The sequence below is a fragment of the Notamacropus eugenii genome, chromosome 2 (genome assembly GCF_028372415.1).
Source record: "Notamacropus eugenii isolate mMacEug1 chromosome 2, mMacEug1.pri_v2, whole genome shotgun sequence".
NCBI classification, from domain to species: domain Eukaryota; kingdom Metazoa; phylum Chordata; class Mammalia; order Diprotodontia; family Macropodidae; genus Notamacropus; species Notamacropus eugenii.
The window spans coordinates 386,951,004-386,978,874 of record NC_092873.1 but is presented as its reverse complement, the minus strand read 5'-3'; the positions used below and the strand labels follow the sequence as shown (position 1 = coordinate 386,978,874).

General features: G+C 40.1%; 1 protein-coding gene and 1 long non-coding RNA gene across 5 annotated transcripts in view; one reads left to right on the top strand and one right to left on the bottom strand.

Annotated features, from left to right (window-relative positions):
- C2H1orf198 (chromosome 2 C1orf198 homolog) overlaps positions 1-13,821 on the bottom strand; it is a 46,929-nt gene extending 33,108 nt beyond the window's left edge. The window contains exon 1 of the mRNA XM_072647458.1: positions 13,464-13,821. Within this exon, the coding sequence (XP_072503559.1) occupies positions 13,464-13,814 (351 nt within the window). The 5' untranslated portion in view covers positions 13,815-13,821. The remainder of the gene's footprint in view (positions 1-13,463) is intronic.
- Positions 13,822-14,218: 397 nt separating this feature from the next.
- The window catches only part of LOC140529057 (uncharacterized), a 94,161-nt gene continuing 80,508 nt past the window's right edge, over positions 14,219-27,871 (top strand). For 2 of the 4 annotated variants that reach the window (XR_011975404.1, XR_011975403.1), the window contains exon 1: positions 14,219-14,424. This is a non-coding gene — a long non-coding RNA (uncharacterized lncRNA). Of the gene's footprint in view, positions 14,425-23,035; positions 23,633-27,871 lie in introns of those variants that run through there. The other 2 variants (XR_011975402.1, XR_011975401.1) reach the window with 2 other exon arrangements.

Here is a 27,871-nt window from a genome sequence, read left to right as displayed (position 1 = left end):
TCCCCAGTATAGCACAGTGCCTAGCACACAGTAGGCATTTGATAAATGCTGGTCAACTGCATACAGTCATTTGCATGTCATCCTCATTAGAATATGAATTTCTTGAGGGCAAGGACTATGTTTTTGCCTTTATTTGCATCTCCAACATTTAGCACAGCACCTGGACCACAGAAAGTATGAGCGCTTGTTGACCAGCTCCTAGTTCAGCTTAAAGATTCTCCAAACTGGCTAGTTTCCTTTCTTCAGTCCATCCCTCATATCTCAATCTTCTCTTTTCTTCCTTCAATACAAAAATCCTCGGTGCTGAGGCTCCAGAGCCTACTCTTATTTTGCCCTTTCCCCATTCCAAGCCATTGTCTCTCCAGCCTCTCCAATCATTTGTAATGTGGTGATTATACCAGACTAGCTATCCATAGCCTTGGAGTTTCTGCTGCCTAATACCCTTTGGCACCTTGGGCTGGATCTTCAGGGTAAGAGGTGGGGAACTCCAGAAGTAGTTGGATTTGCTGTTTAAGGACTTCTAAGGTAGGATAGAAAAAAAAAAGGATGGGGGGAGAAAAAGACCTCTGAGTTTTGATGAGGGGGAGAGAGGAAGGAGAGAGGGAGAGAGAGAGACTGGGAGAATCAAGAGAGACATACACAGAGAGACAGGAGAGAGGGAAGAGGAGGAAGAGAAGGAGGGGAGAGAGAGGGAGAGAGAGGGAGGGAGATGTGTATAGTATTGGGGGCGAAACTAAGTATAGAGGCTGCTTAAATGTCCTAGAGAAGTGTCTAAAAAAGGAAAAAAGTAAATTCCTTGCTTGACTGTGTAAAAGTAATGCTAATTACAGCCCTTGATTAGAATGGCTTATCAGCCATGCCTAATTATTACATGCCTAATTATCATGTGTATCATTACATAAGTCAAGCTAATGTCATAGTATCCTTTACACCCAATATCAAACTCTATACATGTATGCCTTGTCTTCTGTTGCTCAGGGAGTATGATCACACATTCACAACCTTAAGTAGTAAAAAAAGGAACACTGGCCACTCTCCCTCCCCGCCTTTGCCGTAAGATTCCAATTAACCCAAACTATTTTTCAACTCACATATTCTGATCCTACCAAAATGAAATGGGCTACTTTGTGAGATACTGAATTTTCCATCACTGGAAGCATTCAAGCCAAGACTGGGATGTTGTAGAAAGCATTCCGACATTAGGCAGGAAGTCAGGTTAAATGATTTCTCAAGTCCCTTCCAACGCTAAGATTTTATGATTCCAAAACTCTTCAAGTTCTCCTCTGCAGTACTGAGGCAGCAGGATGAGTTTTCCAGGTGGGAAAACTGAAGCAAAGATCAATGTCTAAGTTCCAGATCTGTGCAACCCTGAGCAAACCAACTGCTCTGAGCTACCATTTCCTAATCTGGTGGTGCACTGGTGAGAGTGCTAGTCCTTCAGTCAGGAAGACTTGAGCTTTAGACACTTACAAGCTATGTGAATCTGGGCACATCACTTAATCTCTGTCTGCCTCAATTTCCTCATCTGTAAAATGCGAATAATGATAATCACCTACTTTCCAGGGTGCTGCACAGATCAAACAAGATATTTGCAAAGAGCTTTGTAGACCTTAAAGTATTAGTTAAATCTTAGTTTTTATTATTATCATCTGTAAAATGGTGAGAATACTACCTGCTTATCTGCCTTGCAGGGTTCTTGGGAGGGAAATGCTTCAAAGGACTCTATAAAATGGGACCTATTATTACATACCAGCTCTGGGATTATAATAACAATTTGACTAAATCAATTTTTAAAGGGGGGGAGGATTTGGTTTTGTTTTTTTTAAAAGAAATTTGCTTCTTCTACTTAGAACTGTAAAATTCCACTGGCTTGGTAAATAAAATTCTACTGACTTAGTAAATAGACCAATGAAGGTTACAAGTGAATTTATTCATCAGTTAAAGGAGGGCAAAAGAAAGACGAGAAGAGTGGAATACAATCTTCCTAGCCTCCTGCTATTTAAACATGAACTTCTTCCAAAATCAAAATTACACATTTTGAAACACTTCAGGTTCTACAAAGATTAAATCAAGACTTTTAGTTCAGATATTTTTGAAGCCAGTCAAATACCACAAAGCAGATGTAAATCCTGTGGAGTTCGCACAAAGACGTGGGGAGGCAGCCAGCGGGCTTGTAATATCAATTCCCATTAGCCAAGAGTCTCAGGCCCATCAAAGGCCCATCACTGCACAATCATCTTTCTCCAACCGAGTCAAGTCATTTGTTCATTCTTGCAAGAGACTGAATAAAGGGGTGGATTTCTCAGCTTTCTACAATTCTGTGCTCATAAAAATAATACAGCACTTTAAAAACCACACACACCAAACCAAAGTATGATCTGATGTCAGCCATCAGCTGCAGACCCAAGCAACAAAAAGCTTTCACAAGAGAACAGGCTCTCCCAGCAGTTGGATACAAATGGCATCAGAATTTCAGAGTGGCAAATACTTTCTCACACAATAGCATCTTTCTTTTGCATCCCACCAGAACCAGGAGGCACACCAGTGTGCCACCAAGCACACTCTTCTCTAGCCAATTACACATATTCTGTGGCACGCACCACACACAAACACACACAAACACACACACACACAAGACCTGAAATTCCCACTGAACCAAAATACAACTGTATTTCTGCAACAAACCCATCCAATAACAACTTTGCCCTGGCTGCTAGAGTGGCTGATGTCCCATTTTTTATGGTGCTGTTAAATACTCTCAGGAGATTGAAGTTTCCCTTGAAAAAATAAATGGACCATGGAAAGGTGCTAAAGGAGGACAACTCAGCCAACCTGAAAATAACTTCTCCATTGTAGAAATGAACAGGAGCACACAGTTCTGACACACTGGTGACACAGTACTCATTATCAGTCTGGAGGAGAGCCTGAGAGAGAAGTAGAAAATGAGAAAAAGAGGCAAATGAAATGAATTTGAGACACACAGTGTCTAACAATGAGGTGCCTGATCAATGCAGAGGGGAGGCACTGCCAGCTTCTCCCACAGAAATTGTCAGGAAACCCAGATGGGCTGCTGCTCACTCTCTCATTCTTCTCTTCTTACCTCTCCTCTCCTCTCTCTCTCTTCCTTTCACGTAAAATACCTTTTCTTCTGAAATGCCAGCAGCCTTTAACACTGCTCTCTTATCTGGGAACCTAATACCAACCAACATCTTCTTCCAAAAATTCAAATGAAGCCTCAGTGGGGCAATTGTTTCAATTCATAAAGCATTTTTTGCCAGGGCCACTGGAAAGATATCCACCCCCTACCTACACTGAAGATAGTCAACAAAGTTTCTTCCCTGGTGGATAATGAACATCCACAGAAATCTCTAACAAAAACCCCCCTGAGAGAAAGAGATGGGCCAAGAACCAAGTGGTTATCAAAGCAAGACACAGCTGAAAGACAAGCCTCCCATATCAGTCAAGACAGGAGCAGAGAACAGAATTAGCCATTAAAGACAGGTAGAAATATTTTGAGCCCTGTAAACACTTTTTAGAGTGACTCTTAGAAACTTTTATTCTATTTTTGAGGAGGTTGGTGGGGGACAGTGATGATCTAGCAACCACTCCAAATTAAACTTGAAATTCTAGGATTCTCCTCCATCACTCACTGCTCCAAAGATAGACTTACCTTTTACTTGACTCCAAAGCAAATAATCTTTTATCTTTATATACTTCACAAGACCTTTATCTAGAAAGGAATTCAGAAATCACCTAAGACCTATCCTCTATGTTACTGTAGAAGTTCTTTTATGAAAACTTTCTTAATCAAAAACTACTCTGACTTAGATCAATTTGAGAGAGTTGCTTGAACAGAGTGCCCACTAGGGTCACAAAGTGTCAGAGATGGAATTTGAATCCAAAGCTTCCTGATTCCAAGCCCTATCCACAATGCTAGTCTGCCTCTATAACCCCCTCATTACAGATGAGAAATTGAGACAGAGGAAAAATGACTAAAGGTCATGTTATTAGTAAGTAGAAGATCCAAACCCAGGTCTTCTGATTAAATCTCAGACACTTCCCACTAACCACATTGCCCCCTGTTCAAATTTAGTTTCTCTGCATTCAAGTATATTAGTATGGAGTAATAAGCTCCTGGATTATCAGGACTCTGTCTAATGTTCCATGCAGCATCTTAGTATACAAAAAGGTGTTTAATAAATGCTTTTAGATGTTGCAAGTTATTCCTAAAATATATAATCTCAACAAAGGACTGATGTTCATCTTTTTCTAACACTCAGTACAAAAGGATTTTTGGCCAACACTTGCTTTACCTACCTTCCCTTCCCATCTTTGGCACGGAAAATAATAATCCTATGGTTCAAAGTGTTCAACTAATCAAAGGAGCTGGCTCATGAACCAACACAAGATTCAGGGGGCAGGTATCTAGCAAATTCTAGAGGTTTAAGAATTATTTAATTTACTTTCTCCTCCTCATCTCCTACCCTCATACACAGAGATGCCAATATATACATATTGTATATATATGTATACGTATATATATCTCTCATATATATGTATACATATATATATACCTCTCAAATACCCAAAATTCCCCATCAATCTACTTAATTCCCATGACCTACTCTACCTCAGCTACACACTTGATCTTGCCAACACACACATGTTCCACTTCCCCTCCAAAATTCCTTTATCAGATCATGATCTGTTATCATTTCATCTTTCCCTATCCCTTGTGACCCCTAACTTTCTCCTTAGGCCTCACCATGACTTCCATTCCCTTAATCCTCACTCTTTTTCTGTTCTTTCCCATGGCCACTACATGTGCACTTGTTATACTCTCCTTCTTGCCTTATCTTGACCCCTAGGTGAACCAACTCAACTCAACTCTACACAATCTGATATTCTGAAATTCCTTGACCCCTCTTGTTGCTAATCATTCCTTGCCAACGTTCAACCCTAGATGACTACCATCTTTCATTTCCTTTGCTTCCTGCGCTGTTGAGAGTTGAAGAAAAGTTCCAAAAAGCTGGACCTACTAATAAATGCCTCAAAGGGGTCCTCACTGTATCAAGGCAATCTTTTCCATCTCCCAAGTCAATTCACTATCCCACTCATCACAGTGGCTGATTCCCTTACCTCCACTCTCCTTAATAAGTTGCAATCACTCCTTATTACCTCCAGGATCAAATCTAAACTCTTTTGTTTGACACTTATAATTTGGCTCCTTCCCAACATTTCCAGTCTTCTTACATTTTACTCCCCTCTGAATCAATATTGAATAAATAGCAACTCTTTTCATCAGAACACCTGCCCAATCATATCATCCCAAATCTTGCTTATACTACACAAGAGGTTTGCTGTATCTCCTGTACTGTGTTGCACTTATGCTTATGATGGACACTTGAGTATATGCACTCAACAATCCAACTGTAGGCCACAAGAGTGGCCTATCCAGCTGTGGGCCACAAAAATGGACTACTTCCACTTGTCTTCCCTAGAATCATACTCCAACTCTGGTCTCACTATCTTTACACAACTTGGCCCCCATACCTAGACTGTTCTGTACTCTCACTTCTGACTCTGAGTTTCTCTAGTTTCTTTCAAGATAGTTCAATCCCACCTTCTACAGGTAACCTTTCCTCCTAGAATGTTTTCAGATGCCATTACTTTCGCCTTTTACATCACCTTCCACCATGTGTGTATACACACATATGAATATATGTATATATAGATATACACACGTTTTCTATGTAGACATACATGCATGTATAGATACATGTATATTTTATGCATACCCAGTTATTTACATGTCATCTCCCCCACTGCTATATAAGGTCCTTGAGAGAAATGACTGTTTTAGCTTTCTTTGTATTCTCAAAGCTTAGCCTAATGCCTAACATATAGTAAATGCTTCATAAATAAATACTTATTGATTGATTCACTTTCACAGTGATAATCTATTTAATCACTTTAATAGATTCTGGGATCACCCAACCCCCTAACCAACACTTTCAACTGCCCATTACAAACCTTCATATAATAAACTTCATATGTAGCATGAGCTGGGTCTGAAACGATTAAGCTAGTTGAGTATTCTGTATAAGAGTTGCTATTTACATCAAATCTATGCCAACTGGCAACTTTTTAGAGCCTGAATACAATAAATGAAACACTCTTCTGTATATAATTTCATCTTTTCTTCATAAATCAGAAGATGTTTCAATACTGTGTATTGTTTTATGGTCATTACTGGAAGGACTGAAGTTGAATGCACTAGTATCCAACTATGACTGTACTGCTGACTGTGGGTTATCAAAAGAGCCATGGCACAATGGAAACGGCCCTGGATTTGGCATCAGAGGATCAGGATCCAAATCCCAGCTCTGCTACTCACCATTTACTATCTCACTGGAGAAGGAGATGGCAAACCACTCCAGTATCTTTGCCAAGAAAACCCCCAAAATGGTATCACAAGAGTCAGATGTGACTGAAACAACTGAGCAACAACCTGATGTTACCTCCTACAAGATTCAGTTTCCTCATCTGTAAAGTATACCTGCTCTCTATATGCAGATGGCTCAATGAATGGAGTGCTGGGACTTCAGGTCAAGACGTCCTGGACTCAAATCCAGCTTCAAATGTACTACCTGGGCAACCTTGGACAAGTCATTTCATCTCTGGGCCTCAATTTCTTTATCTATACTGTGGCAGTTATAGTAGTGTGGGATAGTAGTAGATGGAGTGTTGGACTCAGAAGACCTGGATTCAAATCCCATCTCAGACATTCATTAAATGGGCGATCCAGGGCAAGTCACTTAACCTCCATGGTGCAATGAAAAGGGCATTGGATTTGAAGTCAAAGGACCTAGTTTCACATTTGAACTCTACTATTTATTCCCTGTGAGATGCTAGAAAATTCAAATCACTTCTCTGGACTTTAGTATCTTTGTTTGTAAAATAATTGAACTAGACTAAATCAGTTATATGGTCTTTAACAATAACACTAACAAAAAGATTAAAATAGATTGTACTCTTTGGTCTACTGTATATACTAAATGTATAAGAAAATAAAAGTGATTCAAGAGTCCAGGCTTCTAAGTCTATAATCCTATGTTCTACTAATTCACAGGCAGATCTGCATTGGTGGAGGTAGGCTCCACATAAGAAGCTCCCTTCTCCATCAAAATCACAAGACTACATACTCATACTACAACTCTCATACTTACATACATGTACTATACACATGTACATACCTACATACATGCACTATATGCTTTTTTTGCAGATTGCTTTGTAAACTTTAAAGTGCTATGTAACTATTTTATTACTGACTTATTAAATATAGTATTTTAATTATAGAGATAAGAAAAAATATTGAGAAATACCCCAGTCTACCTAGAATGTGGTAGAGAGGGACATAAGCATCTTGGAAAATTCTGGTCAAAGCAGGAACCGGAGCTCACAATTCCATGTGCTATCTACAGTACAGGCTCCTGTGTTTCAGAGGTAAAGTCGTTTGACCAGCTAAATGCAAGGCTTAATTACTGAGTGATTGCACAGCACTCCAAAGTAGAAACATGGTAGGAAAATGACCTGGTCTCCCAAAGCACCAATGTATTCACTAAACACAGTTCCCCTGCTATATTTGTTTTTACATTTTGAAAACAGTTCGTGTATCTGTAAGACGAAATGGAATGATTACAACGTGTTCTGCAACAAATGCCTGTTTAGGGATTGTTACCTATACTTTAAAAAATGCATCTTTGTTCTTCCCTTGGGCCTGCAATATATTTAGCCTTGCTGAGGTAAGAGAATTTCCATAACTGGATAAGCAAACCTATAGCTGCAACAGCAAAAATGTACCACTAATATTTTAATCCATAAGGGAACAACACCGTGAATAAAAAAAAATAGGATCTTGTATCTCTATAGATCATAACAAATACAAATCCTCAGTTTTACCGAAAGGTTTCCCACACCTCCACTGCACAAGGGAAAATGGAGAAAGAGAAGAAGAAAAGGGGGATAAAGAGCAAGGGGAAAAGGAGGGTAAAGAGGGGAGAAAGGGAGATAAAGGGAAAGTTTTTATGATGACAAATTGGTCTGCTTGGTGTGTGTGTGCGTGCGTGTGTGTACGTGTGTGTGTGTGTGCTATTCATATACATATATTTTAAGAAAAGCAATGTATTAATGTATTGAAGAACAATGAATGGCCTTTAGTGAAAGTTTTCTGAATACATGTATCAAAAACTTTTTAATCGTACTGAGAAAGACACTACGGTTTTGTGGAGAGAGAAACATAAGATTTAACACTATCTCCAGCCCTGCTACTCATTCCCTGTGTGGTAGGGAACAAGTCACTTAATTTGTCTGCACCTCTGTCTCTTGGCAGTCAACAAGCCACCTCTCTCCCCTAGAGAGCTGTGCAGATTAATGAGCCTGTCTGTATAGTGTCTCCAAACAAAAAGGGAAGATATCACCCTGTCTGCCTTTAGTAATCTCCTCTTCCCACCTGCTGAATACGTGCTCAGCTCTCAGAGTATATTTTTTAAGGATGCCAGTCAGTTCAGGTGTCACTATTACTCAACATTGACTGCACAAACAATTCAAATGAAAATGACTTCTCAGGGAGGAGGGAGAGGGGAAAGAAAGAGGACAGTATGTGAATCTAGAAGTATTCTACCTTTTCTTGTTTGAGGCACAATGAGGAGAGATACCACAAAAGCCTTGGAACTCAATGGAATCTTTTCAGGATGACCTTTCAAGGTAGTACCAGCAGTCAAAGCCTACTATCCAAGACAAAGAGAAGGAAAGTTAACATCTCTCCTGGAATCTTTTCTGGAAAATGAATCCACCAAAGAGAAGATGGGCATCATAATTATATATTCCATCTCCAAAATACAATGGCATCAAAGCACAAAATTCAGATGATTTCAAGCCCTTGGCAAAAACCTGGAGACAAGACAAAGTGAAAGACTTGTGTGTTGTTATAGATCTGGTTACCAGGAGTTAAACATTCAGATTATTAGGAATATTTAAAAGGACACTTGAGAAGGGATTATATGTTATTATGGGTCTTACTTCAAGAAGCAAAACGTTCAAATTAGTGTTACCAAAAAAAACCCAAACAAACCAACCCCCACAACCCTGCCATTTATATAGTATTTTAAAGGTTTACAAACAATTTCCATACAATTATCTCATATGCTCTTCAGACTCACCCTGTGAGACAGGTAAGGCAAGTGTTATTGGCCCCAAATGACAGGTGAAAAACCTGCGGCTAAAAGTGATTAGGTGACCTTTCCAAGCTACAAAACTACTAAGTGTCTGGGTCAAGCTCTGAAATCAGGTTTTCTAAGGCTGGTGCTCTTTTCACTCTACAATGGAGAGGAAAACCCACAAATATTTACTGAGGGCCTACTATAAGGCATCCTATTAGGTACGATAATAATAGTATATGGAATAGAACTCCAAAATGAAATGGGTTGAGGATACATGATTGAGGCTGCGGTGGGTTTCCCATCCCTACTGACCTCAAATTGACATTCTTTAAAATATCATGTGGGAAGGCTTAATATGTATTCAGGAGTTGGGAAGAGGCAGAGCTTGCTCCCGAATTTGGCTTCAAACTACCCTTCCAGTCTTTATTTCCTAGTACTACCTTTCAACACACCTTCTAGACAAATTGGCTTATTGGCTATCCCCAAAATCTGATATTCCATCTCACATCTCCACATTTTTGTAACCTTTTGTTTCTTCCTCCACATTTCATTCTCCTATGTCTCCCTTCAAGGCTCGGCTTACTGGACCTTTGCTGATCCTCTCCGTGTTCCCATTCCCACTTGGTAGAGTTCTTTCTCAAATTACCCTGTCCTTACTCATCTGGGTACATGGCATGTTGCCTGTTACAATGCAAATTTTTCAAGGGTTAGAACTATTTTGTTTTTCATCTCCCGTGGCTGGAACAATGCCTTGCCAATAGGAGGCATTCAATAAATGTCTTCTGAATTGAAATAAATCAAGATGCTCATCAAGGGCAGAGATGGGGATGCCATTTCCCTTTGTTTTCAGATATTTTACAGACAGTCTAAGAGCAGCACCAAGCTAAAACTCACAGATAGTGGGCTTCCTGTAGAAGCATGAGAAATAGCACCAGATTTCAGGGATCTAGGACTTAAGAGCTAGAAGTCAAAGATTACTTCTCATGGGATATTGTGAAAAGCAACTATTTGACCATAAGTTCTTAAAAAAAACATTTCCTACAAGAACATCCATGCCAGTGTCATCAAAAACTTACACAATGGCACCAAACTGCTAAGTTTGGGTGAGTTTGTGGGAAGATGGGAAACCAAGGGAAGAGGCAAGTAAAGAGTGAGTCACTATGCTATCAAGTAGGAAAAATAACCATCCATCAAGCCTGTGTTGCTAGAAGCCAAGAATGACAACTGCCACATCTTACAATAGTATTATTTCTGAGCAGTTTATCAAGGTCACCACAAATCAGGTATCAGAGTAGAATGAGTCAACAAGCTCTAGTGTTCTTTTTAAAGGTCTTGTTCTATTGCTCATCGCATGATAGACAGCAGGGAAGGAAAAATGAGGTATACCATGAAACCTTTCAAAACAAAAATGCCTGACTCCTTGAAGGAAGATTCACTAACAATTTGTGTTCACACTGCAAGAGTACCAAGCTAATTGAGACATGATAGGAGGAGTCACTCTGTTAAGATTCTTCTGATAATGCACTTCGAATTTCTCACTACAGCGTTGGCCCCAAAGAAAGCATCTTCACAATCACAAAAACCAAACCATGCTATGATATGAAAGCTTCAGGAAATCCTTGTTAGATTGGCTACTAAGAAAGTAAGAGTCCATGTAATACAAAAAGTTAACTGCTACAGACTAAAGGGCAAGGTTATTAGTGGACACTTTTTACTGAGCTACCATAATGTATAGAAAACGTTCAGCAAGGCAATGGTGAAACTAAAAACAGAACCAGGAAAACTTTCAGGTCCCTAGATAGCTGTATTAAAAAAAAAAAAAAGATTCAAAATGCACCTGGGGCTTCAAGAGTTTGTGAAGTTGACATAAATTTCAATCCCTGACAATTCGTTATACCCTTAGGGGATGCCAAGACCTTCTACTATAGGGAATGAGAAGTCCAGGATGAAACAGGGTTGTTGCAGGTTGGCCAAGTCACCAGTAAACATTGTCAGTGAAATGGGCAACACCTAACTCATAGTCTGGGGTTCCTGAGACCAGGCTGCAGGTGGGGGGTTTACAGTTCAATAGCAGGTATGGCAGAACATGTTCTAACCTGTAATTGTTTCAAACCTGGGACCCCCTCCCCCAAAGCAGACAAACCAGTTCCTGTGTTCCCTCTTGCATTCAACTCTCAACTCTTAATTGTTCCAACACCTCCCCCCTTTAACTTCTTGGCCATGACCAAGAATTTGCCATAGGCCCTAGTGTATAGAAGATCACCTGAGGCAGAAGCAATTCCACTGGAGTTGGTCTATTTCCAACTTATATTTTTAGGGTTCTTCCTGAAGGGGCCTATCCAGCCCACTGGGATGAGTGTCAAATATCCTAAACTTGTTAAACTGTAGTATACCACATAATCCCCCAAAGTACCCTAAAGGGTAAAATTTAGCCTGTATCCTTCACAACTTCTGTGCTGAGATTTTTCTGGCATATTCCTATGCTTGTCACAGCACAGAATCCATATTAGCAGCCATTTTTGAAAAGGCAAGAATAAGCTTTGAAACAGAAAGCTGGTGTACTTCTGCAGAATTATATGGACAGCCAGGGCTAATTCTAGTTCCATTTGCTTTTAAATCTCATTAAAGATATAAGTTTAGGTGCAGTTTAACTTGGCATCTGACCAAAAGTCTCCAGGGAGAGAAAGAAAATAATTTGGCTGGTTTTGTGAAAGAGATTATGTACCATGTATATGTATATGTCTATTTTGACATGTAGATACACAAAGTATACGTAGTCTGAAATGGGAAAATATTTAGTTATTTTTCAAGATGTACATTTCTAAAAACATTCATTTCACCTCTTATTCATGTATTCATAAGTCTTCCAAAAGATGCTAGTGCTTACTTTTCCATAGTCCAAGTCTGTGCAATCAGGTACAGCACCATGTGTGCATAGAGACACCTATCTTCACACTGAAGACTTTTCTGAGTAGGAATAAAAAAAAAAAAAACCACCCTATACTTTTGGCTTGCTTTTTGCTTCACCCATTTTTTCCTGGCAAAACTGTGACAGCTTAAAGCTCAATGGAGAATTTTCTTTTAATTCTTCCAGAATAAGGTAGTGTTGGCAGTAAATGCCTATGTTTTCACACTTTCCTTTCACTAAAATGAGACTATTTTACAGGAATAAATGCCACAACCACATAAATTGGATTTAAACTTCTCTCTTAAGGTGAATGACTTCAGGAGACAGCATCTTCCTAGCTCAACACATACTGGCTCCAACTCCCATACCTGATAGCTTATGTACTGCTCTTCTATTATACTTTTGACGATTTTAGCCTAAGTGATTAAGTGATCATGGGACAGATGCTCCTGCCGCTGTCTGATACCCAAGCCTACTGGGTCAGAGTCTATGGCCAGCATATATTTCCAAGCCACAAAAGGGCAGGTGGTTTTCTGTACTAAGTGCTCGGGGCTTTGGTGACTATTAGTTCCCATTTTTCTCTTTTTGTTTTCAAAGGTTACTTGCCCCTTATCATAGATAACTGCATACAATTTGACTGGAGGATCGATCGTAGGTCAAAAAGCTTTATTCTGCTATCTTAGAAGAGGGCATTTAAATTGGGAGGGGGGAGTTAAACTAACCATACCTTGGTGTTTCAGTTGATAACCCGGGGACATGATGTTTGTCCCAAACAGTAACTTGTACATAATGCTTTTATTGTTTTTTTAAATCTTTTCTCATCAGCTTGTACACTGGTAGACAATTTCTACCCTGTCAATTCCTTTCCCCAGTTTACCAAGAATGAGAAGATGCTTTCAATTAAGGTAGTATATAAGGAAACCCCCCTGATGGTCAGATCTATTATTTTTCAGGTATCTCCTGCTGGAGGCAGAGAAAATATATGAACGATCTTTACAAAGGTTCCCTCCCAGTCCAGGACCCCGGAGCCTGAGTCTGGGTGGATGTATTCTCTCCTCTTTCTCTGGGTACAGTCTCTCCTGCCGGTCAGATTTCAGCTTCTGCCTTATTCTGGGAAGCCTTTTCCTAGCCGGTCCCCAGTGAACCTGGGGCAGGTAACAAAGACCACCACAGAGTAAGGGTTCTGACCTGACTGGGGAGGATTTAGGGGTTTGGGGATAGGGCTCTAGGCAGCGGAATGCAAGCACACCTGCAGCCCCCCATCCCCACCCCCGGGCGTGTCCCTAGTCCCACCTCCTCCCTCCTGGTCCCGGGGCGAGCTCCCCCGTTACCTCGTCTCCGAAGTGCACGATCTTCTGGCCCGTGGGCACCCGCAGGTTGGGGTAGCAGGAGGGGGTCTGGTCCCGGGAGGCCCCGGCGGCGCGGTGTGCGGCGTAGCGGGCCTGGATGTGGGGCTCCACCATGCACTTGTCGATGATCTCGTCCTGCTGCTTGGGGGGCAGCCGCTCCCACTCGGGCCCGTACTTCTCGCGGATCTTCTCCTTGTCTTGCATGATCTTCCTGGCCATGGGGCTCAGCGAGGAGAAGTAGGTAAAGCGCTTCCGCTCCTTGTCGTCCAGCGGCCGGTTCCCGTTCATGACCGCCGTGCGGGAGGCTGCAATCGCCGCCGCCATAGAGGCCATGGCCACGGACCCTTGGCCTGGCTTGGCTCGCCCACCGCCCGGCAGCCCCTGTCCCTCCACGCCTCCGCCACGCTCCGGCCGCCCTCTGCCTGTGCCTCTCCCTCTCTGGCTGGGGAGCTGAGGAGGCAGGAAGGGAAGATGCCAGGCAGAGCTAAGGACCTCCTCTCCTCCCTCCTCCTTCCCTCCCTTCCAGGGTAAACGCCTCCCTTCCTCTCTGGCTCTCTACTCCGAGTTCCGTCCACTCCTCCAGGTCCCTCCTCTCCGCGGGACTTCCTTTCCTTCCTTCCTTCTTCCTCCTCCGCTTACTAGACCTCCCCTCTCCCCCTTTCTCGGTTGCCTCCGGACTCTCCCAATTTCCTTATCTCCTGTTCCCTCCACCCTCTTCCTTCTTTCCTGGTCTCCTCCTCTCCGTGACTGCTCCTCCCCCTTGCAATCACCTCTCTACCCCTCCCAGCTGCAGACACGCCTCCTTCCTCTCCCGTCTGCTCCTCATTCCAGCTGTGGCGCCCCATCTTTTCCATGCCAAGCTCCAGCAGCCAAGGTCACTGACCTGGGAGCCTCCCGAGCCCACCGCCTCTCGTTCGTGAGTGTGGTTGAGGCCCAATCAAAGGTTTGTCCTTATAGACATTGCGTTGGAATTGTTTACTGTGGGATTAGATTTAACCCAACAAACATTTATTAAGTGGCTACTCTGTAGACTCCGGTGGCAACAAAGTTTAGATAACACATGTTTTCATGGAGCTCTCCGCCACCCCCGCACCCCGCTTGGGGGATAGGACACAAACAGAAATGAGTAGGCTGATGAAGAGGGATGGAGTTGTAGTCTAGGTATGCAAATCCTTGCATGTCCATCTTCCATTAAACTGAGAGTTTCTTGAGAGCAGGGAACTGCTTTTTTCTTTTCTTTGTATCCCCAGCTATTAGCACCATGCCAAGCACGTGGCAGGAGCTTAATAAATGCTAATTGACACATTACCACCCGTGTGACCTTGGCCAAGTCGTTGAAATCTGGGCCTTGGTTTCCTCAGCTGTAAAATGAAGGCATTTAACCAGATGGTCTCTAAGGTAATAATAATAATCACATAATAGCACATTGTGCCAGGCACCTTACAGTTCTCTCATTTGATCCTCACAACAACCCTGGGAGGCAGGTGCCATTACCATTTTATAGATGAGGAAATTGAGACAAACAGAGAGTGTGTGACTTGCCAGGGGAAGACAGCTAGTAAGTATCTGAGGCAAGATTTGATCTGAGTTCTTCCTGACTTCAGGCTTAGTGCTCTACCCACTGGGCAACCTAGCTGATTTGTATATTGAAGTTCATAGGATCCTAAAGGGGAGTAGCTAGGTAAAGAGACATAGCATGAGAGAGATAGCCAGGAGAGAAGTATCAAGTGAGGGTTGTTGCTGTTATTGTTTTTTGGGGGGTTTTTTGGTAATAGAGGACACATGGGCATGTTTGTAGCAGTAGGATATAAGCCCATAAATAGGGAGATATTGAAAATAAGTGATAGGGTATAAATGACAACCTTAGGTGATCTTCAGGGTTTTGTTGTGGGTTCTCTTCTCTTTTTCCTCTATTACTTCACTTGTTGACCTCATCATATTCTATGGATTTACTTGCCATCTCTATCCTGATGATTATCTAGTCTACCTTTTCTGCCCTAATCTCTCTGCTTACTTCCAGTCTGGAATCTACAGTTATCTAATAGACATCTTAAACTGGATGTTCGAATCTTAAACTATGGTCCAAAACCAGACTTATTTTTTCCCTCCTCCTACCTTCCATGTTATTATGAAGGGCAATACCATCCTCCCAGTCCCTCTGGCTCACAACTTAGGAGCCATCCTTGACATATCCAATCTGTTGCCAAGGCCTGTCAGTTTTACTTTGTAACATCTCTCATAAACATGCTCTTTTCTTTCATCTGACATTGTCACAACTCTAAAGCATGTCCACATCACCTCATACCTGGATTACTGCAATAGCCTGCTGATGGGTGTGCTTGCCCCAAGTCTCTCCACGCTCCAGTCCATCCTCCATTCAACTACTACAGGGATTTTCTTAAATCAAAGGTCTGATCATGTCATCACTCCCCAACCCCAATCAATAAACTCTAGGGTCTTGTTATTGCCTCCAGGAACAAATACGAAATACTCCGGCACTCAAAGACATTCATAACCTAGTCCCCTCCTACCTTTCCAGTCTTCTTACACCTTACTCCATGGTGACCTGTACTCTTTGATCCAGTGACACTGGCCTCCTTCCTGTTCCATGAATAAGGCATTCCATTTCTTAGTTCCCATTTTCTCTGGCTGTCCTCCATGCCTGAAATGTTCTCCCTCTTCTTCTCCAACTACTGACCTCCTTGGCTTCTTTTTTAAGTCCCAACTAAAATCCCACCTTGTACTGGAAGTCTTCCCCATCCCCTCTTAATTCCAGTGCCTTCCTTTTGTTAATCATTTCCTCTTTTTCCTGTATCTAGATTACTTTCTATATATGTTTGCATATTATCCCCCCCATTCCATTGTAAACCCCTTGAAGAAGTGACTGGTTTTGCCCTTTTTTTTTTTTTGGTATCTCTAGTGCTTAGCACAGTGCTTGGCACATATTAAGTGATTAATAAATCTTGATTGATTGATTGGATGGCAAAAGAGGCAATCTGTTGGAGGAGATGGAAAGGAATGAAATTGAGCAGGTAGAGGAGTTAGTCTTGGTAAGTGTACCTCATCATATGAGGCGGGGGTGAAGGAGAAGATTGTGGTAGAAAGTATATGAATGAGATGAGATGAGGAAGCAGAGAGAAGAGGAAGCTTATGGTGGAAGGCTTCAGTTTTTCTGTAAAATATGAAACAAGGTTCTCAGCTGAGAGAATGGGAATAGAGGGAGCCATGGGAGAATGGTGGCATGATTTTTCTCCACCTTCATTCAGCAGTATGTTTATAGGAGCCAAGACTGGGAATGGTGGGAATGATCCAAGGCAGAAGCTTGGCCGGGTATAAACATTGAAATGATAAGGGAACTAGGGATTCAAGAAAGCAGGACATTATGGAGTTGAATTGGTTCACCAAGTGGTCGAGATGAAGAAAAGAGGAGAGAGTAGCTAGTGTAGGGGCGATGGGCTGGGAGAGAATTGAAGGATCAAGTCATGGTCCAAAAGAAGAGTAGCGTTTCATAAGGGAAGGCAGAGGGAAAGGTGAAAAGCCAGCAGATTATGATTGGAAAAGGGGATAGGCCAGAAAACTTGAGACCATAAGAGGGACTTGAAACTTACATATAAACTTGTTCCTAGGGTTGGATTTTGCTCTATCTAAAGTTGCAAAAGCACTGACTTTTGTTTCATTCCTCAACAAATGATAAATTTTGTTTGGGGACATCTTATCTACTTAGCTACTATGCAGGATGATAACAATGCAACTGGAGTTAAGAAATCAGAGAAAGTCTCAGTAGCTACATCCTTGTAGCTTTGTAACTGAACAGAACAGAAGAAAAAATACATTGTAGTATTCAGTATTCCTGGACAGAATTGCAATGCCTTGGATGTATTAAAGCCTACAGAAATGAAGATTTTGTATCTATATCTATATACGTGTGTGTGTGTGTGTGTGTGTGTGTGTGTGTGTGTGTATTCCTATCCATTTGATAACCAAAATGACTTCAGCAAACAAGAGAGCACAAACAGTGGAGAACAGATAGAAATTTAGGCAGGAGAGGAATGCAACTTGTCAACAAAGTTCTGCATTTCAGCTAATCATTATAATTCTCCCTTTGAGGGGTAGGGAGACTTCTATAAAGAATGAGAAGGAAAATCCTGTAAAGTGTTGTTTTAAATGTAAGACAAAATAATCTATTTTAAAATCTATACATTAGTTCTTTACAGAAACCTTAAGATAATAGTCATAATAGAATGAATGTTATAAGCTTCTAGTGCCAAATTCTATGAATAAAAGGTATTATTACTGTTATTATCAGTACTAAAATATGCAGTCTCAGAGTTCAGGGAAAATGAGTGCATAAGCTGAGTTGCTAGGCAACAACTTTAGTTTCAATGTATGTGAAGTACTGTATATAAGAACACTCTACAATTATAATTATAAAGCAGCATTACAGAGCTATGGTGGGTTGACCAGGCCCATTATAATTGTTTTTCTTGTCTTCACCAATGATGCCATTGTATAATCTCTGGAAGCTGGCCTGCACCCCTCTATATTAGTCCTCCCTCATCTTTATTTTATAATGTGAGTGATATCCACAGGTGGATTGTGGGAAATAAATTAGCCAGGATGGAATGCTTTGAAATTCATATGCGCAAGGCATTTTGAGTGTTATTAGAAGCATTGTCCTATGCTATGTTTTCAAAGGACTTTTAAAAAGAATTCATTTAGTTTTCCAAAAGATACATAGTGAACGAATTCCAAAGCCTCTAATAATTTGCACCAAAATATAATTTATTGCAAGGGAGGGAGACTTGCAAAATGATACAAATTTGAAATTACCTAAGGACACTGGCCAAAGTATGCAAATTACATGAACTGGATGATAAATAATAATTAAAAGAAAAGGTTTTCTTTGAGAAGATTACAAGAAATTCAAAGGATTGAAATGCTTTGATGGAAAAATTGCCAGAGAGCTAGACATAAATGATCCATGTTCCAAGAGAAAAGAATAGGTTTGTCCAAATCCCAAATATGCAAGAAATAAAATACTGGGATCCAGTGGGAAGAACCTTTTACTAAGTGTCAGGAAGCCAACATTTGAACGATGGATTTTCTCCAGTTGTGTGCATAATCCCTTTCCCTCCCATCCCACTTGGGTAGGCTTGTCCAAATCACTTTCTCCTCCATCTTGAATATTTGTCTCTCTATTGGTCCCTATCCCCCACTACCTACAAAGATGCTCATATCCCCTCTATCCTTTAAAAAAAAATGAGTGATGGGTTGTAAGGTCAACCCCTCATGTTGCTATTCTATAATTCTTTCTTTGTTGCCAAACATACCCCCCCACCCCCGACCTACCTCGCCCAAAGCCCCTCAACTTCCTCAATATGAAGTAACTTCAATCCTTTGCAATCTGGCTTCCGATTTCACTGCTACAATAAAATTGTTCTTTCAAATTGTTTCAGTAATTTCATAATTGCTATACCCTATGGCCTTTTCCTTTATACTTTCAGTGGCGTTCACTGTCACCAAGAACACTTCTGAATGTTCTTTCTTTCCTGGTATTTTATGGTTCCCTCCTAGTTCCTCTACCTACTTGATCTCTTCTCATGCTCCTTTGATGGTTCTTTGTCTTTCTCCTCCGCCTGTTATGGGGGTTTCTCATGACTCTGTACCTTGTCCTTTTTTTTTTTTTTTTTTTACTAAGTCTGTCCATTCCTTAGGGTGTAATTATCACCTCTGCATGGAAGGCTCATATGCATGAGGTGTCCCAAAAGACTTGGGGTAATTTTAAGACTTTTCAGACTATTTATGAATATGTGTGCATACCTATATCTCCTTCCTTGCTTCCACTGGAAAATGTTTCTCACTCTTCAAATTTTCTTATTTGGATCTTTTCTATGTCTCACTCTACCTTATACTATATTTATTTATATCCTATATATATATATCCTATATATGTTTATATCCTTTCTAGTTCCTAGCATAGAACCTTACATATAGCAGGTACTTTAAACATGTTTTTTGACTTTATTTTAATTGGAGCACAATGCTGACTTACTTGATGATCTTGGACAAGTTGTTGGATCTTGAGAATAACACTTAGATGATATTTTATATTTTTCAAAGCACTCTCCTTACAATAATACTCAGGCATAGGTTGTACAAATATTGTTCCCATTTTATAAATTAAATATAAATAGAATATATAAATAAATGTATAAAATATAAATAAATAAACTGAGGATCGAAAAGATTAAATTACTTGCCCAAGGTAAAAACTCCAGTTACAGTCAGAGCAATGACTGAAATCCACTAGACTCTTAAATAGGGTAAAGTTCTTAATCTTTTTGTGTCATAGACCCTTTTGGCAGTCTGCTAGAGCCTCAGAATAATGGCTTTAAATGGATAAAGTCAGATGCATAGGTTTGCAAAAGAAACCAATTATATGTTTGAAATTCAGTTACAAGATATTTTTAAAATAAATTCACTGACCTCAGGTTAAGAACTCTTTCTCTAAAGCCTCTTGCAAAGTCCAATGATCCTTTCACAATACTATGAAGCTTCTTTGTGGCTATTTCCCTATTCAAAAAATGAGTCTAATGTGTGACGTTTGCTTCACTGGGATGCCAGTGGAGATTTCTCAGCCCCAAAGAACTTGCATGAAATTATTTGGGATCATTACTTCTAGATCCAGTGCTATTTATTAGAATAAATTAGAACACTCAACACACACTTATTAACTACCTACTGCTCTTCAAGACCTTGGGCTTAAACTAATATTTCTGTCAAAGGAGACATGTGTGAGTTCAATGAGTTCTTCAGTGGTTTTTCTTCTCTTAAGTTTCATAAAGGCTTTAAAAGTACATGAATAAACCCCATGAGGGAAAGAAATAAGAATTTTCTCGTATCTTGTATTATAGTAGAGAATAAACTGTAATGTTTCAGTTGCGGGATATTTTTATGGGCATTATCATCTGTGTTCTGACTCCCTTCTAATAGGTTGAATTATTATCCAATGATGAAGAAACTAGGGCACTTAAGGAGAAGGTGAGTGTGACCCACAGCTTGTGACAAAGATAGGAATCATGGACACCTGACTCTTGAGGCTTTTGTAAAGCCTTCAAATTTGGTAAAACCCACTAGATACTATGTTGCTAATAATCCAAGTATCTACATTTTAAATCTTCCATGTCACCCATTCAATAAGAGAAAGAACCAATTCTTTCAGTTTAATAGATGAATAACTCAAGATAATGATCAACATTACACTCATATGTCTGCTAGGTGACATTGACCCATTTATCTAGGTCAACTGTATGAAAAAAGATCTGAATGATGACAGTTCAAGAGCAGTAAGGTGACATTTGGGAAGCTTACTATTACAGTACCAGCAGAACTCAAAGATGATGACTAACCCTCAAAAAGGACCATACTCTGGATCAACCCAAATTATCATCAGGGAGAAAGCCATTCTTTTGTTTGTCTAACAATGGAATATGTGACACCAGAATTCTTTTATGTATTGCCTACTCCAAGAGTTTCCAGTAGATATGAAAACTGGAATAAGGACTTGGATGTTAACTGCTTTATTAATTTGATGCCTTGAGTCAGATGTCAAGAGCTTGTTAAACAGTGAGGGGATGAGCTGGTTGGCAACTACTGAAAAGAATGGTTAACACCCACTCTTTTCTGGTTCTCCTCCTACATGTTTAGCTACTCTTTCTCAGCCTTCTTCACTGACTCATCAGCAAAGCTGGCACCACCCCTATGAGTGTTCCCTAAGTTTCTTTCCTAGGCCTTCTTCTATTTTCTTTTTTTATCAGGGGTTCTTATTCTTTTCTGTATCATGGACCCTTGTAGCACTCTAGTAAAGTCTATGGACCCCTTCTCAGAATAATGTTTAAAAATATTTGAAAGAAATGCTAAAAATCACTTTAGAAGTTAGTAAAAAATAAAGGTATGATTTTTTTCCATCCATGTTTATGGACCTCCAGAAATCTGAACCCCAGATAAAGAACCCCTGTTCTGTATCCTCCCACTTGATAAACTCATCACCTCCAACGAATTTAATTATTATCTCTATGCTGACAACTCACAGAATTCTATATTTAGCCAAAGTATCTCCCCTGAGCTGAAGTTCACCAACTGCCTATTGGACATTTCAAACTAGATGTTCCAGAGACATAATAAACTTAATATATGCAAAGCAGAACTTATTATCTCTTCCCTCAAATGCTCCTCTCTTCCAAATTTTTCTATTTCTGATGAAAGAATCACCATTCTTCCAGTTTCCCAGGTTCACAACCTTGGCATTATCCTGGATTCTCCACTCTCCCTCTCACAATATATCTAATCAATTATCCAATCTTGCCCTTCATACCTCCACCATATCACTTGTACTGAACCTGTTCTCTCTATTCACGCAGCCACCTTGTCAGTTTAGTCCCTCATCATCTGTCATGTAGATCATTGCAATGGCACCCTCACTTGTCTCCTTGCCTCAGGTCTCTCCCTCCACAGTCTATCCTGCACACTGTTGCCTTAAGCATAGACCTGATTATTTCAACCCTTACTCAATGAACTGCAGTGGCTCCCTCTCATTTTGGATAAAATCTCAGCTCCTCTATTTATCTTTTTAGAGCTCTTTTCAACTTGGCCTCAACCTATCTTTCCAGTCTCATTTTGAACATAACTTTGCTTACCACATTCTAGAATTCAGCCAAATAGATGGTCTTTTTGTTACTCAAATATAACATTCTATCTTCCTTCTCTGTGCTTTTATATTGGCCATTTGTCATGCATGGAATGCATTCTAGCCTCATCTCTACTTGGCAGTTTTCCTCTCTTCCTTCAAGATGCATCTCAAGAATTACCTTCTATATGAGCCTTTCTTGATCTTCCCAACTGCTAGTGCCTGCCCTTCCAACCTAGCTTATACTTAAGTACTTTGCATTTATCTGTATTTATTTTCTTTAAATTTATTCTGAATATACTCCCCTGCTAAAATATAAGCTACTTGAAAGTAGGAATTGTTTCATTCGTTGTATTTGTGTTCTTAGCACCTAGCACAATGGCAGCACATGGTAGGGGCTTAAGAAATACTTAATTGATTTGTTGGGATCCAAAGCGATCATTCTAATCATCTGTGGTAGGTGTTAAACTCTCAAAGGAACCAAGTTTGCCCAGTTGTTGGGGATAAAGGAGGTGTGCGTGTGTGTGTGTGTGTGTGTGTGTGTGTGTGTGTGTGTGTGTGTGTGTGTGTGTAAGACAAGGGTCACCAAAACTTCAAATTCCACAGTTTTAGTTGAAACAACAATTTAGTGATACTGAGAGGAAACAGTGAAGTCAAGGATGAGAAATTAAAGAAAAAATCCTGATGGAAAGTTGGGGTTGGTCACCATGAAGACAGTATTGTCCCATTACAAAGTGTACCAATTGATGAGGTTTGCTTTCATGTCCCTCCCAACATCTTAAAGGAATTGCAGGTCTGACTTGGAATGTTATCACAGGGGAAATTGAGGGAATCTGTTGCCTTGGGAAACCACTATCTTCTATATTAGAAGTGACCTCCAAAGCGATAACTGTTGGGGATGGAAGCTCAATTCCATGTGGACAGTCTCGGGCGGGTAAAGGTGGGAACTTCTAAATCTTAGAGTTCTCATGAGGCCCCCCATTAAACACCAGGGAATCGAGGAGTGAGACGGAGCTATCTCGTGTATTTCCGCCTCTTCCCGTGAGAAACGTGATGGGAGGAGCATCCCCGCCCTCGAGACTGTCCCGGATCTGGGCACACCTATTGTTATCTAACAGGCACGGTATTCAGGTGCAAACTACACGGCCGGAGAGCTTAATTAGGGTCAGGAAAGCCTGAAGGCACTCTTAGCGCGGGAGGGGCCCTTACAGGACAGAAGGCGACTCTTCCCTTTTCCTCTCTTCGCTCTCCCTTCCCCCTCTCTCCCCACTTACACTTCTGCTTCCAATCTCTTACTGTAAGATCTTCACCTCCTTGGGAGACTTCTCTCTCCCTCCTAAGGAAGAGTTCCCCCTGCACATGTAACCAGGACCCTGAATAAAGCCTAACCCTTGTTCAACTCCGGAAAGTCTCTTCTCTCATACGTTTATCCGGTTTGGCCAACCGAAGACCTGGGACAGGGAAGGTAAGACTCGGGTAGCCCTCAGGCCTCTAGGCCTGGCAGATAACTAATGGCAGTTCCATATTTTTATGTATGTTTTTTGTTGTTGTGATTTCACCTTGTTCACTTGCTGTTTTGTTGACTTGTTTTTCTATTTTCTTCCATATAGTCAGTTTGGCTAAAGATTTATCAATTTCATTAGTATTTTTAAAAGAACCAGATTTTAATTTTTTTTCATTTCAATGGTCTTTTTTGTTTCCAGTTTATTATCTAATTCTGTAATTTTCAACATTTCCCCTTTTGTACTTATTTTGGCTTTATTTCTTGAGTTTCTAATTTTTAAATATACATATTTAGTTAACTAACCCTCTCCTTTTCTATTTTGTTAATGTATGTTTTGTCATTATCCTCATCTTTCATATAACTATTATTTCTATGATCGACTCTTTGACCCTCCCATTATTTAAGATTTCATTATTAAGTCTCCACTTCAGTATCTTTATTTTATTTGTGCTCTTTGAATTGATTACTGTTTTATTGTGTTATGGTCTGTAAAGGATTTATTTACTATTTCCTTTTACATTTATTTACTAGGTTTCTGTGCCTAAATATGGTCAATTTTTGTAGTTTTCATGTGATACTGAGGCATATGTATATACTTTAGTGGTCCTATTTATAAGATGTTATATCTTAAATGCTATATTTGGACATATAAGTTCAATACTGAAATTGGTTTATTGTCTATGATTCCTTTCAGCATAGTAAAATTTTTTTTATCTCTATATCATGAATTTTTGCTTTTGTTTTGTCTGTGCCATGATTGTAATTTCTACTTTACCACTTTGTATTTCTTTTGCAAATATTCTTATGTGTCCTATGAAGAAGTGTTATCCATTACTGAAAATGTTTAAGAAGTTGTATGGTCACTTGCTGGGGATGTCATATGAGGAAATTTATAATGTAGTTGGGGGTTGGACTGGAGAACCTTTAAGGTTTTATCCAATTCAGAGATGCAATGATTCTTTATTTTTTCACATGTTTTTGTCCTAACTTCTATTTATATAGTTTAGGCATAGTCCCAGTTCCTTATGGATTTTACTAATGTTTTGGTTTTTCTCTACACTTCTTACTAGTGCAGGGCTCTGTACATGCAATAGGAAGCTATCTTAAGATCCTAAGGTTGAATATAGTTTATTATGATAGAATAATTTAGTAGCCTAACTGTCTATTGTTCTTATACTGCTGAAAGTGGCTAATAAGTTGCTGAACATGTCATAGTAGGCAGTAAGTACATGCTCCTGATTGATTGGGCTATTGGACAATTGACTTGAGGACTCTGCAAGGCATACACAAAGTCCTATCATTGTTATGGAAGGAGGTTTTCTCTATCTTGGCTAACTAGCAAACAGTTTATATCTAGTGCATGTAAAATTTTAAATTAGGTAAAATTGCCCATCTGGTATAGCTTCTGGCCCCCTCTATCCACTCCTGCAAAATTGTTCTACCTAAAATGCTATTTTCATCATGTCATCCTACTACTGAGATAAAAATGTAGAAACTAAGGTGAATTCCAATTGTATAAAATGTAAACTCCTCAGCCTAATATTCAAGGTCTATCATGCTCTCCCGTCCTTCCAAATGTATGCCCCATTATCCATCCCTTTCAGTTGTCAGCATGCTGCTTTCCCTTCTCTCCCATCTTGTTAAGTCTCTCCTTTGTGTCTGCTTGCACTCCATTCAGTAACCTGACGTGATCTCCTCTTTATTCTCTGATTAATCCCTGCCTATCTCTTGCTTTTGGACTTACTTTTCTACCTTTTCCAACCCCACTCTACTCTAATCATTTCTATAATCAACAATTATATGGATTTGTTCTTTTTTACAGTGTAATCTTGAAGCTCTTCCTTTGTGACTTATACTTGTTCTCTTTATAGTTGAGACTTTTTATTTTCTTACACTTCATTATAAGCTACTGAGGGCAGAGTTTCCATCTTGTTATCTCTGCAGGTGATGAGTACATAGTAGGCTTTCCATAAATGCTGAGTGAATTTACTAATCCACACAAATTATATATCAGTCCATTTCCCCCCTAATGTCACATTACTAACCTATCAATATCCCTACTTATGTGATTTAGTAGAAAGAACACTGGGCAGTGAGTCAGGAGGTCCGGCTTCTTACCCTGGTCCAGCTATTAATAACTGGTTATGCAACTTTGGGAAAGGAAGGAAGGAAGAAAAGAAGAAAGTAAAGAAGGAAGGGAGGGAGAAAACAAGAGAGGGAAGGAAGAAAGAAGCTAATTAGACTACATATGGTGAATTTTTAGCCATCCAAGGGTCTAGTGCCATGGGTACCAGCACTTTGCCCAAACACTTTAGGACCCAAGGATAAGGCTGGTGAGGGGAGGAGGGAGGGAACAAATTATTAAGCATTTATTAAGTTCCTACTATGTGCCAGAGACTGTGTTGAGTGCTTTTACAAATATTATCCCATTTGATCCCCACAATAATCCTGGGAAAGAGGTTCTATTATTATTCCCATTTTACAGTTGAGAAAACTGAGGCAGATCATGATTATGTGACTTGCCTAGGGTCACACAACAAGTTAATGTCTGAGGTTTGACTGGGACTCAGGCCTCCATGACTCCAGGCTCAGTTCTTTATCCTGAGGAAAGAATAGACCCTGCCTTCAAAGATCTTACAATATGGTAGAGTTATGATTATTTTGTATTTTGAAAGATCATAGATTTAGAGCTGGAAAGAACTCAAAGACCATCTAATTCAACCTTCTTACTTTACAGATGAGGAAAGTGAAGCTTGGAAAAGTTAAGTAATTTGCTCATGGTTATGCTGTTGATTTTGGTCTTTTATTTTCAAAGACTTACTCTAAATTGAATTGAAGTAAGGCACAGTTGAACAATGTTATCAGCCTTACTCTCTCCTCCAGAGTCACTAAAGTCCAGTGGCAGGACAAAAGTCAAGATGACTGGTAATGACCTGGGATGCAATGAATGGATGACCTTGGTGTGTTTGATGCCTGACCATGCTCTAACTGCTCTATATCATTTGCTTCAGCCACCTTCATAGCCATTAGAACAAACTATTCTCATTTCCCCATCCTCATCAGGAAAGTCTTCACATGCTTGGGGTAGGCAACTAACTCACTGACGTTTCTGAGGACTATTGATTTTCCTCAACTTGATTTAGCCCATGGGCTGAGATGGTTTACCGAGGTATGACCACTGTGCAACCTATATTTTCTTGGAGCCACAGGTGACAGTTGGGTGAAAGTGGACACCACAAGTGGATATGCAGCCCTGGAAATGGTTTGGCAAACCCTCCCACCACAGGTGCTAGCCCTTCCTGTTCACCCCACACACCCCACCCATGGCTATACAAGTTAAGTGGCAAAGGCAGGATATGAAAACAGATCTCTGTGCCTTTAAGTCTAAAACTTTAACCTTGAAGTTATACCAACTCTGAATTTTTGTAATGCCTTTTATCCTTGAATTACATAATGATCTTTATTTATTTCAATAGCATGATACTCTGATTTTCAGACTGCTTCATGGTGAAGACTAGTTTATTTCTATTAGTATTTATTGTTAAAAAGTGAGAGGAAAGCTTAGGCCCTACCAGTTGGCACAACATTGAACAGTATACAAGTGACCAGGGTTAGTCCAATTATGAAGTAAGTGACTTTTGTCTTGAAGGGCTTCCTATTTTTTGTTTTGCCCTCTCCCCTTTTCATCACTAAAGTCCCCTCAGGTTCCCAATATTGATATCCTGTCCTCTGGTTGTCAAGGTTCATCCTTTGTGGTACCTTCTTGCCCCGCCCACTCCTCTTCAACCTTACCATTCCAATGAACAACTTCCTGTTAATTTGCTATTTTAAAAGCACACTGAGGAGTACTAGATGATAATGTCTTAATATGCTTTGTAAAGAAATGTACCTAGGAGCTGGAGTTCAGCTGTAGAAGCTATTATTCTTTATGGGCTTGTTGAATTAATAGCATAGATAATCTGGGAGAATATCTGGCTTTCCTGGAGGATCAGATTTAATTTGGTAACAATGAGAGAGAGAAGGAAAAAGCCCTGTAGGGGAGTTTTGGTGATTAGCAATAGAAAGCAGTTCCTGACCCTTCCTGAAATTATATTTGTTTTAGTGGTTCTTTAATTTCACAGGGGACTCCTAGCAAAAATACTTGAACCCAAAGGAATAAATTCAGAATGATGAAATTTCATGGACTGTGGTAGGTAGATA